This window comes from Oreochromis niloticus, linkage group LG2, assembly GCF_001858045.2.
Source record: "Oreochromis niloticus isolate F11D_XX linkage group LG2, O_niloticus_UMD_NMBU, whole genome shotgun sequence".
NCBI classification, from domain to species: Eukaryota; Metazoa; Chordata; class Actinopteri; order Cichliformes; family Cichlidae; genus Oreochromis; species Oreochromis niloticus.
The window spans coordinates 24549316-24563638 of NC_031966.2; the positions used below are offsets into that span (position 1 = coordinate 24549316).

Below are 14323 nucleotides of genomic sequence, written 5' to 3' on the forward strand. Positions count from 1 at the left end.
TAGACCTAACAATAACTTAAAGCAAAAATTGGGAAACGTAAAGTCTGAAGTCTTTATATTAAGGACCATCAGTCAAACAATACTGTTTGCTCTGGGTCTAAACAGAGCGCGTTGTGTGTGACGTCTTCTTTTGCACAAGCGGGCTGTTTTGAGGGTTCACACTAGAGCGCGTTTGCTGTCGCATTTTAGTGTGAACAAGCAGACAAAAAAATCGGATTTGATCAAAAAATCGGAATTGAGCATTGAGACCTGCAGTGTGAACGTAGCCTTAGTGTTAATGTCATTTAATTTATATTATGTTTATTATAGCATCATTTTCCTTTAAACCACATGGGTGATATTGCATGACACTGTTTAAACTTACGTGAGCAAAAAAGAGGAAGATGGGGTAAAAACAGAACGTTCACATGATTGGTCAAAAAGTTGGAGGGTTGCTTTAGGTCTGATATTGGCTCGTGTTTCTACCTTTGCACATCTCCTTATATAGACATGACCGTTTTGCAAGCAACACTCCCATTGCCATGGCAACCACCTCTTGCCCTCCAGTCAGGCCTGTAGAGTTAAAGAAGGGGAGAAGAGTGCATTCCATAACAGCAGGTCCTGATTGCATTTCCATCCTCTTCAATGCACACAGCACACTCCAGAAATGACAAACTATTATCTTTTGTCTCTTCCCTGGTGGACTTTTCTATCCACTGAGCTGATGCGAGCAGTAAAGGTTTCTACTTCTTTGACCCAGGTGTCATCCACTTATCTTTACCAGTGGCAAGGTGTTGTCCTTATGAAAGAGTCAAAAGCTCTTACTTTCCATTTCTTCTATGTAAGGTTTGGCTGCGGTGGGTGACAATGGAGAGCCCATGGCACATTCATGTTTGTGTCTGTATTAACCTTCATTGTATTTAGAATATGTGGTGAAGAGGCAGAGGCCTAACAGTGTGCAGGTCTGATCAGGGGTGAAGCTGGTTCTGTTTTCTAAGGATCTATTTCTGTTTTTTTTCTTCCTATTTCTGTTGTCGTTTTTCACATTTCCATTGTGTTTTGTGTGCTTTTGCAGCATTTTTCTTATTGCTGGTGTTTTCTTAAGTTGCACTCAGTTTGGCCTCTCAGTGCCACCGTAAGTTATAGGTGTTTTGTTGCGATTTGGTGATATGTAAATACAATGGAACGGAATTGTTTTCAGTATTTTTTTAAAAGCAGTGGCAGAGCAGATGATTTTGTAATTTAGTGGATGTTTGGAATGACGAAACGATAAGAAAAAAGTCTGAGAATATGAACAGTAACAGATAGGATGCAGCAGGAGTGAGTTTGAGAACAAATTGGAATTGATTGGAAAATATTCTGATTTGCAGGAACATCTCCACACATCTCACTGGTCAGAGACTGCAAAAGGAGAGTGTTTCGGACCATGGGTCAAAAGGTGTAATTATGTCAGTGCATGAGAAAAAAAACATCCTTACAGAAAGCAGAGCATTAAAAACATTCAAAGTAACAGCCCCCAACATTTTTCGTGCCACAGACCAATTTAATGTCAGACAATATTTTCACGGACCGGCCTTTAAGGTGTCGTGAATAAGTACGGCAAAATAAAATGACACAATCAAGACAAAAACTGTGGTATTTTGTAAATATAATAATAAATGCAAATTCACTGTGTAATTGTGTAACTTTATTAGCAGCGTCCTCCTGAAAATGCGCCAACAACATTGAGAGTAACATCCTCCTTTCTGCCCCTTAATGCTCTCTGGTTGTTATGGTAACATAAATATTTCTTTCAAAATTAGACACACAACTACAAAGACCCAGAGAAACCTAGTTAACGATAAAAACCCGGAAAACCATACATTTCACACCCAAGCCTCAACTCTCGCAGCCTGGTACCAAACGACTCTCAGACCTCTACCAGTCTGTCGCCTGGGGGTTGGGAACCGCTGATTCAGAGTATTTAGAAAGATGTTTCCTTCAACTCTGACTGCTGAACTGTTGAACTAGGTCCTAAAAAAACATGATATGCCATTATACAACAGCTACACAATCATTCAAAAGGTTTGGAGGGCATAAAGAACAAGCCCTTTGTAAACACCCAAATCATGATGCTGGAAACCTGAAGCTGAAAAATCCATTACACATGTGTTTGCGTGTGTTGTTGAAACCTCATCCAACTCACTGGTGAGGAAAACTGTTCTATGACATCATCACTCCTACAGCAGCATGGAGGAAGACAGACCTGTGACAGCTTTCCTGTGAATCTGATGCAGGAGCTAGAGCGTATCTACAGAGCTAAAGCACCAGCTGAAGAAGAAGCTGTTATGGTGTCATGTGGCATTGTAGGCTATGCTAGCTTTGTGTCAGTAATTTTGCTGGAAGAGGAAACTGAACCTCTGTCAGAAGCAGCATTCAACATGTTGCTTGAATGTTGTCACAGCAGCAGTCTGCCTCTGAGCTGTACAGCTCTTAACCTGCTACTCTTCTTCAGATGATGCACAATGCTGTGATTGTGTTGCCTCATTAAGTGAACTTTGCATGGCATTACACCTGTGCTGGATTATTGTGCCATGAAAAGAGGAAAAAAAACAAAACAGATGCTGGTTTGAAAGTTGAAAGTCAAAAGCATGTTACCTCACGTCGAGCGCCAGCAGTACAAGTTCAACATTAAATCTGAATATTGAACGTGGATGGATAATTGATATGGATCTTTTTGTGCCTTTTATTGAGTTGTAAATTCTGTTTCACTGTAACATTTACCTTTTGGATGACAGCACAAAGACAGAGAGGAGGAGAGAGGGAGAGAAAGGGAGACAGCCGAAGTGACAAGATGGAGAAAAAAGAAATTTGATAGAGTGGATACATGGCACCATAGTTGTAACATCTGGTGGAGAGTCCCAGATTTTAAGCATTATGGATGTGTCCCCAAGAGAGATGGTTTAAAAGAGGAGGGAAAGAAGCCATCTATGTCCACTGTGAATGACCATCTTTGAACAGAGGTGGTGGTTTACAACACCAACTGTTTGCCATCTATAATCCAGTTTTGAGATCCCTTCCAAGACACCTTAATGCCCACTCACATTCTGGGCCATTTGACCTCAATAAATCACATGATAGGATTGGGCTAGGTTTCACAATGGGTTCACACGAAACCTTCCCACCTTGGTTTGTGTGATTAGGCAGAGGATCAATAGGGGGACCATGACCCTCTTGGGGACACTCCCAAAGGCCTAAAATCTGGGACTCTTCACCAATTGCTCTTAGAACTGAAGAAGCTTCTCAGATGAGAGGTGAAACCTCTTCAAGGAAACTTAAAGAAGTCCTCATGTTTTAATTTCCAAGCTCCTTAGATTACACTTGTTGCAACATCTTCAGAATAAGAATCAGAATCGGAATACTTTATAAATCTCGTGGCACAAAGTTGTATTGCATACCTAGTTTGACTCTAGTTTGAGGCCCTTAGTTGTAAAAGAGATGAAATTCTAAATTAGCAATTAAGGAAGAACATTTGGCCTTTTAGAGCTGCAGTAAATGTTCTGCTTGGTTTCCAGAAACTTGCAGCCTATTGTTAAAAAAGAGCGGATACAGTGGGAAACATGTTACTGGAGATTTTGTTAAAGATTTAAAATGAGAAAAAAATCTAAAATAATAAAATAAAAACCAAACTGTATAAGTATCTTTGTTCTTTTTTTGCATCAACCTTAGATGAAGATAAAAATGTTTTAGAATGATTTCTTTATGTTTCTGTATGTTTTAGATAACATAACGACTTTTCTCAGAATTCATACTGAACACAAACATTGGACAAAAATAGGCCTCAGCTGCAACATTTTATTTTGTCCCTGACCTCCAACCGGTCGCAGCAGACTGCCCCCCCTCCCTGGGCCTGGTTGTGCTGGAGGTTTCTTTCTGTTATAAAAGGGACTTCTTCCTTCCCACTGTTGCCAAGTGCTTGCTCACAGGGAGTCATCTGATTGTTGTGATTTGGTGCTTTATAAATACAACTGAACTTAACAGAACTTCACATTTCATGTAATGTGTGTTATTGTACTATCAAACTATGAGTACTGTTGGAGAAATACCACAGAGTAAATGACCCTGGTGTCCTTAATGATAAAAAGATAAATGTTGTTTATTTTGAGAGCTGAATTTTTGTGGTTCTGAATATTAAACAACATCATGACAATATGCTCCTCTCACTTTACCTTGACACCCCACCGTTTCAACATTCACTTCAGAAATTAGTCAGACCCCTGTCACATTTAACTCACACCATCCAGTTGATCAGTTTGTGATTATTTTATTATCGAAGGCAAAATTAAGAGTGAAGCAGAAAAAATGATTTAAGGCAATCAGTTTTACATTTAGAATAAAGGCCAAATATATCTAGACACCACAGACCACAAGTTGACATGTCTTGAATAAATCTGATATGCATGTAAAATCAGTACCTGTCTTTATATTTTTGACCATACGTTGCACTGGATATTGATTGATCTTTTTCTTTTTGATTGATAATTGATTCATTACACGATTTATTCAAAGATAATAGACGCTGATAGTATTTGATGTCAGTGATTTCCTTCATTCAGCTGCATTCAGCTTTCATCTGCAACTGAAAGAAAATTTAATTTCAGAGTTTCAATACTGAACTACAGTGTTTTACAAAAATGAATCAGTGGTTTTTCCTGAACCACCTAAAAGCAAGGTGTCTATGACCAGATTCACATTTTCCTCTCAACGTTGAAAGTGTTTAACTTTTTGCTGTTATCAATGCTAAAATTAAAGAGCAGGAAAAAAAAAGAAATCTGAATTACTTACAGTGACAGCTGTAAACCACCTCCAGGTACTTGTAGGTGCCATAACATGGGTCTCCAAACACAGAGCCACTCACTTTGACAGTACAGCTGCTTTTCCCGTTACAGCTGTGGATTCAGGCAAAAGTGAGTTGGCAGAGGCCAACTATATGTTGTGTAGAGAAGATATAAGGCTGAAGAAAGAGAGTCAGCAACTGTACCTCTCGGCTACTTTGTTTATTTGCTTTGAGCATTGGACATTTTGGAGCTGAGAGGCTGGACGATTGAAAGAGCATGTAGTTGCATCATGACGTCCGTAATCAGCTCCGTGAATAAGTAAAACCTGATGAAGAGCAAACATTAAAGATTTAAACACGTATTTAACTTTAACTTCATTTGTATCTTTATCAGATGAATCCAGAGACACACAAAGAAAGAGAAACTGTGCCCTCACCGCACTGAAGGTTTGCCAGAGAATCCTCACATGTCACACTGTGGACTGACAAAGTGACAACAAGGAACATTAGAAACATGGACATTCACAGATTTGACTGAATATTAGTTTCTAATTACAGATGTAATTTACTGGCTGGGAAGCAGGCGTAGGTGGTGTCCACGTATTTGTAAATGCCGTAGCACGGATCAGAAGTACGGAAGAGGTTTGTATTTATTTCACACACCTTCTGACCATCACATCTGCAGGGAGACAAAGGTGGGTTAAAGTGATCAATCAATGACTAATCCAAACTGCTCAGATTTGTGTACCTGCTCTTGACAACCTTCAGGGCGCCATCCTGGGAACATTGTGTATTTTTAAGCTGTTCTGCAGGTCTCCCCTCACTGCAGGTTTCTGCATCTGTCCTTCCGTACAGAACTGACTGCACAATGATCACTCCATTCTCTGTTTTACAGAAAGCATGGGAAAGAACGATGAAGTTCAAAAGGAGGAACTCATGAGAAATGCATAAGGTGTGCAGCACAAGAGGAAAACCCGAGGCTCTTTATGTTTTTCAATAATCAGAAAATGCCCTCATTTCTGTAGATCTGGGGTATTACATTGAATCTGAAAGATCACATGAGTCACAAGCATAAACTGTAGTTTCACTAAATAAAGCACAAAAAGAACTGAAACCTTAACAGGTTATCCTCCTCAGCAAAGTGTTTACTGAGGTCAGAGATCTGCAGGGGGGTAAGCTAATTATCTTACAGACATAGAATCAGACTTCTGTTTACAACCAGAGGAGCCGTCTCCTGCTGGAAATGAGACAGAATTCAGATTACGCCAGAACTGGGTTCATATTTGAGTGATCGCAAAGAGCTATAAAAAACCTTAAACATAGAGATTATTTTCATGTTACCACAGCTCAGTTGTACATTGTCGGGGCTGTCACAGGTGATCACCCTCTCTGTTGACACTGGGAAGTGGGCTAAAGGACCAGCTCTAGCAAAGCCTGAAATGGAAAATAACTCCATGATTAATAAGTCTTGGATAAATGAAGCATACTACAGTAGGGCCTCTATTCATCTGTTTGCTCCTAAAGCAAATATGAATGAATGCAAAATATAGCACACCAGCAGTGATGTAGTGAATATGTGCCTATTAACCTTAAAGATAAAAATAAATAAAAAATAAATAATAATACAATAAAATAAATAAAAAAATATATAAAATAAATCCCAACAGTATCAGTGTTCTTCTTGAATGAATTCTGAGTAAGTCTCATGTGTAATGTAAATGGCTGAGCATGATGCAGGTGAATCAGAAGTAACTTATGGTAGCGACAATGGGGACATGTCCCTACCATTTTAATGACTACCAAAAGCTACTACCACTAATTTAACATTAGTTTCACAGGGAACTGCTATCTGTTACTGAAATGTTCCTGTCACTCAAGGCCTCAATAAATCAAATAGAGTTTCCAGAGTTTAACTAAAGGATTAATCCCTAATGGTAATGGGACTGAAAACCTATAGGAGGGTCTTGTTGTTAGTGGCATATCACATTCAAGTATTCACACAGCACATAAATGCACCATACTGTACATAAAGCATAACCATTTTGCAAATCCAGGGTACCTTTGAGAGAAAAGAAGAAATGCAATGAACAGATGGATAGCAATGGATATACAGCCCCATGCAGTAAAAGGGATGGATGTTGTATCACAGACACAGTAAGTGCTGAGCATTTGCAATTTAATCTTGAAATTTTGACTGTAATCTCAAAGTGAACAATATTACTTTTTTATGTGGTCGTAACATTCCATCATACTTGAGTGACAGCACTTTAGGAGCAGAGAACAATGGGTGCAGGTTATAAACTAATTTATTTAAAAGGGTTTAAATGAGTAGTGTGGCTAAAGTATTGGGATAAAAGAAAGGCACATTCGGATAAAAATTGCTGAACATTTAACAATTACCTGAAGTCATGAGTACACATGTTGCTGCGAGCACTGAAACACAAAAAAGAAACATCAGTGTTTGATGGTGTGTGAACTACAGCTGATTTATTCATTTATCTTCTGTATTAAGTTAACAGTGTTCCAGATGGACTTTAATTTGCCTCAAAACACAAATGGCAATGAAGAAAAACCAAAGAAAAAGTGGATGTTAAATACACGACTTACTGATCAAACAAAATCATATAAATGATACATTATTAAGAACAACTTTTTGGCTGGAAAGATTTTTTTGTACTCACACAGTGTGCTGCTGAGTCTGGAGGACAGCATGGAGTTCAAGCTGGTTTCAGTGAAGAGCTGAGCCGATGGTGCAGCAAACCAGGGGCCTGATTTATTTATACTGTTTGACAAAGGCAAGAAGCCAATCAAAAAATTAGAAAATTTTTTTCTCGTGATGTACAACACCCCGAAACAGGAAACAGGATTTCACCTTAGATAAACACCAAAGACAAACAGAATACACAAACTCAAAAAAGATACATATCTGATGGAAAATTTTTTATCCTGTGACTACGTGCTTGACAAGTTGTGGATGTATGCTCAGCTTGACAAGGCAAATGTGTCAGGTCCTCACACTACATTTAGGTGTGCCAGATCTTCTGTTATTTTAAAAAACGAAACTTTTTGTCAGCCTAATGTGATGACTTGTTGATTCAATTATTGTTAAAGCACTCACTTTTGGGGTGCCAGTTTAGCTCACTGGTACGAGCAGGTCACCATATGCTGTATTGCTGAGAGCAGTCAGCCCGGGTTTGAATCTGACCCTTGGCCCTTTGCCGCATGTCTTCCCCTTTCTCTTTCTCCCTTAGCTTTCCTGTCACTCTTCACTGTAACTTTTGAATAAAGCCAGTAAAAGGGCTGTGGCGTGAATGAGGCATGGTGAGTCCACATGTTGGATTTCAGAGCCATTTTATTTGACGCGGCGGCAGCTCACGAGCTACCAGCCACACATACTTCACACCACAGCAACAACACCACAAACCCTAATTCCCCTTATTTAAGTCGGCAGGCGTAATTGCGGATGCCATGCAGTTCCGTCTGCCTTCCCTGCACAGCACCCCAAACCACGCCCCACCACATATCCCCATCACCCAATTGAGGAGCCATCTGGCTGAACCTAATCCCCCTGCGAGCGAGAGCGGGAATCGGCCTGAACCATTGCGTGGCAAGCGAACACGGCCCTGCAGGCACAGTCATGCCTGCCCAACTGCCTGTAAGCAGTTGGGCAGAACCACTGGCGTTTCGGCCCCTGGTGGCGTTGGGGCCCATCTGGCCAGCCTGATGACCGCCGGCGTGCACTTCAACCTCGGGCTCAGGTTGAGCAGCTCCCGTGGCACGAGGACCTCCGTCTCCCCGCATGGTTCCTCCACCGCTCCCAACTGGAGCTGACCCCCCGTGCACATCCTCCCCCTCTGGCTGGAGTGGCTCCTCCACCGCTCCGGCAGGAGCAGCCCTTCACACAGTGGCTCCTCCTCCTCCAGCAGGCACTGCCCCTCACGCACCTCAGTCCAACACCTCCGGCTGCCAAGGTGCCCCACGCAGCTCCTCCACCTCTTCCCCACTGTTCGGATACACCGGTGTTGATGGCATCAGTGGTGTCGACCTGGGCCAGAGCAGCGCCGCCAGGTTTGTGATCCTCTCCAGATATCGCTCAGTCTGGTCGTGCAGCTCCTTCCACCAGCGGCGCGCCTCCGCTGCCCGCTCCCGCTGGGCGGCTGCCACCTCGACCATCTGGGCCATCTTCTCCCTTTCCTGGCTCTGTCGTGGGCCCGCCATGCAGCTTCCTGGGTTTCAGCACCAGTGTGGCATGAATGAGGCACGGTGAGTCCACATGTCGAATTTCAGAGCCACTGTATTTGATGCGGCGGCAGCTCACGAGCTACCAGGCACACATACTTCACACCACAACAACAACACCACAAACCCTAATTCCCCTTATTTAAGTCGGCAGGCGTAATTGTGGATGCCGCGCAGGTGCGTCTGCCTTCCCTGCACGTCACTGCAAACCACGCCTCACCACAAGGGGAAAAAGACAATTAAAAAAAAAACTACCACTTTCAACATTATTACTGGCATTTTTGTTTCTTTGGAAACAGGACCCTCACCAACCAAGAAATTGTTACAAAATCTGTCTACAGTGGAAACCAAATATTCTTCAGAAAGTTCTTCTCTTTTGCAGAAGTTCCCATAAATTTGTGGCTCTTGAAGGTTGCTTTGCTTTCACTCATCCCAATCCGGCTCGATGGGGTTTAAGTTGGGAGCCAGAACAAGTTGGTAAGCTTGAAAAACATGGCTTGAAAAACATGGAGTGAACCCTGACCACCTAGGCACAGACCTGGGTACTGCATGCAATATAGAATGCTGTGGTACCTGTTTTGGTTCGGAGTGCCTGTCACTCTGTACAAATCACTGACAAAGACCTGACCACCACGCTTCCTCCTCCATGTTTGACAGTTGATGTCACACACTAAGGAATGGTACCTTTACCTACTTGAATGCATACAAAAATTCCACATCTTCTTCCAGTGTTCAGTAGTCCATCGGCAGTGTTTCATGGCCCAGGGAAGCCTTTTTTCCCCTCATTGTCACGTCTCAGACTGTTAACTCAGTGTCTTCTCTTTACAGTTGAATCAGAGACTTGCTCACTTTTACTAATCACTAATAAGCTGTGCTTGATTCAGTGGTCCTGTTAGTCACCTACCATGCAAGCTCTCAGAAACTTGTCTTGTGATTTTGTCGTGGGCTTGGAACTGCCAGACCTCTTCTTGTCAGAGTGTCTGTTGATGGTGCAATTTCCAGATGCAGAAATACAAGCTGGTCGACATGGTCAGCTCTCAGGACACTTCTCTGTGCATTTACTATGTCTCCTGCAGAGGAGAAAACTCTCTCTGCAGAGACACTTGTTCCAGGAATGCATAGGAAACTCCTTGCTACTTTGGATAGCTGAGGATATTCCTGTTCATGGTCCTTCCGCCAACTGAGAGGATTTCCTGTGAGAGGCAAAGGGGTCTCATCCCTATACCTCTTGATCTCAGCTGCAGCAACATCATGCTCTGATTTCGGTGCAGTATTGTCACTAGTAGAGGCAAACGTTGCTCCAAGCAAGTCCACCAATGCACATGAGGTCCTCTGTCTCCTTAGGGGTGGCCGAGGGATGGAGTCAAAGCTGTCTTTGATATGTGGGTGATGAGACTCATCTGTGGCATTCTCTTCCTCCACCTGTTTGTCAGTCTCCTTATTCTTTTGCTGCTGAAAAACATTAAATTCAAATAGTATTAATGTCACAAAGTCAAAATTCATATCCAAGATTCACCCTGTTTTGCACTAATATTTGATGACAAATGTCACTGCTATGGCAGTCTTAATGTCACTTACTGTCGGTGTATCATCAACACTTTCTTGTGCACCCATCACAAGCTTGGCAAGAAGAGGAGCAATGATGGACAGGGTTGGCATGCTCTCCTCTGACATCACCAGGGTGGCGTCCTTCATAGGCTTGAGTGCCCTGACAACTTCTTCTGCATATGTGATGTCAGACTCACCTAATGTGAAAATTTCTTTTTCACTCTTTCTAACTTCTGCAGAAAGCAGAGCTTCACAGATGGCTGGTTGCTGTTCTAAAAATCGTTCTATCATATCATAGGAGCTGTACCATCTTGTAATTACAGTGGCTTGCAAAAGTATTCGACCCCCTTGAACTTTCCCACATTTTGTCACATTACAGCCACAAACATGAATCAATTTTATTGGAATTTCTGTCACGCTGGTGGACGGACTCAAGCGCAGACGAGGCAGCTAAAATACAGTTCCTTTTATTGATACACCACACCAGGTGCGACTATATACAGGTGAGAGGGCAAGGGGGATCCAGGGCACAGGGGAATCCGGGAAAGGGGCTCTTCACACACGAGGGAATCCAGAAACACCGCACACCAGCAACTAAGCACACCCAGGGCACCAAGGGAAAGGGATTCCTGTCCACAGGAAACAAGCGATTAATCACACGAAGTAACAACGCCGAAAGGCAACAAGAAACTAACACTCTGGAGCTTACTACCGAGGTTACTCAATATTCCAGCGACGAATAGCTCAGAGCCCCAGCCTTAAGAAGAGCCAGAGATCCACTGTAAATCACTCGTGATCAGCTGCAGGTGCGTGGGCCAAGGGCAGGAGCCCAGTCAGAGCTCCGCCCAGGCAAACAGGTAGGGGAGAGAGAGAGAGAGAGAGAAACAACAAACACTTGTGGCCACACTGGGCTGGCCGGGGAGACACAGGGACCATGACAATTTCACGTGAAAGACCAATACAAAGTGGTGTACACGTGAGAAGTGGAACGAAAATCATACATGATTCCAAACATTTTTTACAAATAAATAACTGCAAAGTGGGGTGTGTGTAATTATTCAGCCCCCTGAGTCAATACTTTGTAGAACCACCTTTTGCTGCAATTACAGCTGCCAGTCTTTTAGGGTATGTCTCTACCAGCTTTGCACATCTAGAGACTGAAATCCTTGCCCATTCTTCTTTGCAAAACAGCTCCAGCTCAGTCAGATTAGATGGACAGCGTTTGTGAACAGCAGTTTTCAGATCTTGCCACAGATTCTCAGTTGGATTTAGATCTGGACTTTGACTGGGCCATTCTAACACATGGATATGTTTTGTTTTAAACCATTCCATTGTTGCCCTGGCTTTATGTTTAGGGTTGTTGTCCTGCCCCAGTCTCAAGTCTTTTGCAGACTCGCAGGATCTTGAAAAATGACACTTACGTGAACTTGAAGCCAGTGGAGCAGTTTAAGAACAAGTGTTATATATTCAGTGGATCTAATTCTGGATATAATGTGAGAAGCTGAATCTTATGGAGAGATTTATAAGTTAGACCACAGAGATGAAAATTACACTAATCTAAATTAGATACCTGTTGAAAACAAGTTTTTACCAGCTGAGCAATACAACTGATTTTAGGGTTTCCCCACCCGTGAAACTCATTTTCCTGTTTAGAGGATAAAATAACCCTCTGAAATGTAGGCAAAAAAATAGAGCATTAAAAAAAAAAAAAAAAAAAATTCTTCTTTTTCTCTGTTTGTGTTCTACATAACTGATTCAAGCTGAATATGTTTATTAGAATTAAAGTTTAGACTAAAATAAAGTTTTTACTGCCATCTACTGATATTATTTGATCGTTACATTAATATAGCAAAAGGTTCAGTAAGCTTTGTACCAAAATAGCTGGTAGAAACTTACTCCAAAGAGCTAATTTTTCAACACTTGTATCTGCATTCTGCTTAAATACTGAATGTCTGTACTTTTGCCAATTCTGCTGGTATAGGAGGAGATCTCAAAACCAGAAGCCAAGACTTTTTTTTGCAAAGTTTTTTCTACAAATGCTCAGGTTTTTAAACTGTTCCAACATCTCTCTCTGTATATCTGTATGTCTCTGAGCTTCTATGCTGAAATATTATTAAAATGAAGGTAAAAACCGACATGATCATTCTGCTCAGACGCCAAGCAACTCTCCAACACTTCATGGGCTGGATGCTCCTTCTACATACATCATTCATAGCGACACCTGTGCGTGCATGTGCAGCGAGTGGCCGTGATCTTGGAGTAACTGAGGCAGGCAGGGATCACAGCCAACCTCTAATCAATCTGGGACCTGGGGACAATGTTGACAATTTATCAGCTCTCTTGTACTGACTTGTTTGTATCTGAAAACTTTATTGTGATCAGATTATTAGCATCACTTGTAGCCTCATCACAGTCTTAACTCATGTTTTTATTTAAAAAATGTTTTGGTGTTTTGTTTTATTTTTTTTTTTATGAATTTGCTGATTTGATTTTGCTTTGTTATCCACACCTGATTTGCATTTACAAGGTGGTAAAACAGATACATTCACACTGCACTCTTGTTTCACACTGGTCTAAACCTCATGCTTTTTCTCTGTAAAGTTCCATTTCTAAAGCTAACTTAAATTTCTCACACCATCTTCCTCTTTTTTGCTTGAGTAACGAATATTAAGCAATGTCACCCAACACTGATCATGCTTTATTTAAAGAAACATGATGCCACATTGTTACACATTAACTGACATTAACATTTGCTGTTATCTAGAGCTACGTTACCAACCAGTCATCTCTATAACCTCTTGCAACATGAACAAGAGGCAGTGGAGAAATACATCCCTAACTCTTCACCCGGGTTTTTCTTTGTTGATAAAAAGGCTAAAACTCCTTGGCCCTGCATTCAAGACCTAAATAGCATTGCTATGAAAAATAAATATCCACTCGCATTCATATGCGCTCCTTTCAAGGCAGTACTGGAAGCCAGTTTTCTCTAAGTTGAATCTCCAAAAAGCCTTTTTTTTTTCATTTCAACTATTTTTTGACTTGTTAAAGCTGTAATTGTATAGAATTGGAATTGGGAGATAACAAAACAAAAAACAAAAAACATTGTAAACAAAAACAGATCTCATTTATATATGTAGCACCACATCGTAACATGTGCACTGTCAAATGTTGAATCTCATGTCAGCTTATTTGTACTTAGAAGCCAGTTTAACACGCATGTCTTCCTCTGTCGACTTTGTAGGATTATGACCATTGCTGGGTGGTCTAACCTTACTTGAGCAAAGAAGAGGAAGATGGTGTGAGAAACTTTGCTTGAGAAAAGGAACATAATAAAGAAAAAGCATGAAGTTTAGACAAGTGTGAAAAAACAGTACAGTGTGAATGAATCTGTTACAATAATCAAAACAGTTTAAAAACTGCTGCACTGACTAACACAATAACAAGTCTGAAATGTATTACTATTACATCTGATGTGATCACTCTAAATTTTTCACATAGTCAGTACAAGCGAGTTGCTTTCTTGATAGCTCATCATATTTCAGCTTAATTTGTGCAGCTAGCTTTAACACAGTAACTGAAAACAAGGTGAAACAGTTCTGTACAAAGGTAACAAAAAATCCAATGAACATCACGTCTAAAGCTAAGTCAGCTTAAGTTCCGTCTCAAAGCTCCTTTTAGAATACATGACAAATGTTATGTTCTCATTCTCACTGTCCTTCACACATGAAGTCTATTTGCTTG

General features: G+C 41.3%; 2 protein-coding genes across 2 annotated transcripts in view; one reads left to right on the forward strand and one right to left on the reverse strand.

The window, feature by feature from the left end:
- LOC102077186 (uncharacterized) overlaps positions 1-14323 on the forward strand; it is a 146448-nt gene that overhangs the window by 15649 nt on the left and 116476 nt on the right. The window lies entirely within an intron of this gene.
- On the reverse strand, positions 4267-8180 carry LOC100696263 (L-rhamnose-binding lectin CSL2). The gene is made up of 10 exons (XM_025896835.1): positions 7914-8180; positions 7477-7577; positions 7196-7228; positions 6137-6229; positions 5544-5679; positions 5365-5474; positions 5222-5277; positions 5000-5121; positions 4804-4907; positions 4267-4597 (listed from the first exon to the last, which is right to left on the reverse strand). Exons 2-10 carry the CDS (start codon positions 7505-7507, stop codon positions 4581-4583), a joined length of 702 nt encoding a protein of 233 aa, XP_025752620.1. The 5' UTR covers positions 7508-7577; positions 7914-8180; the 3' UTR covers positions 4267-4580.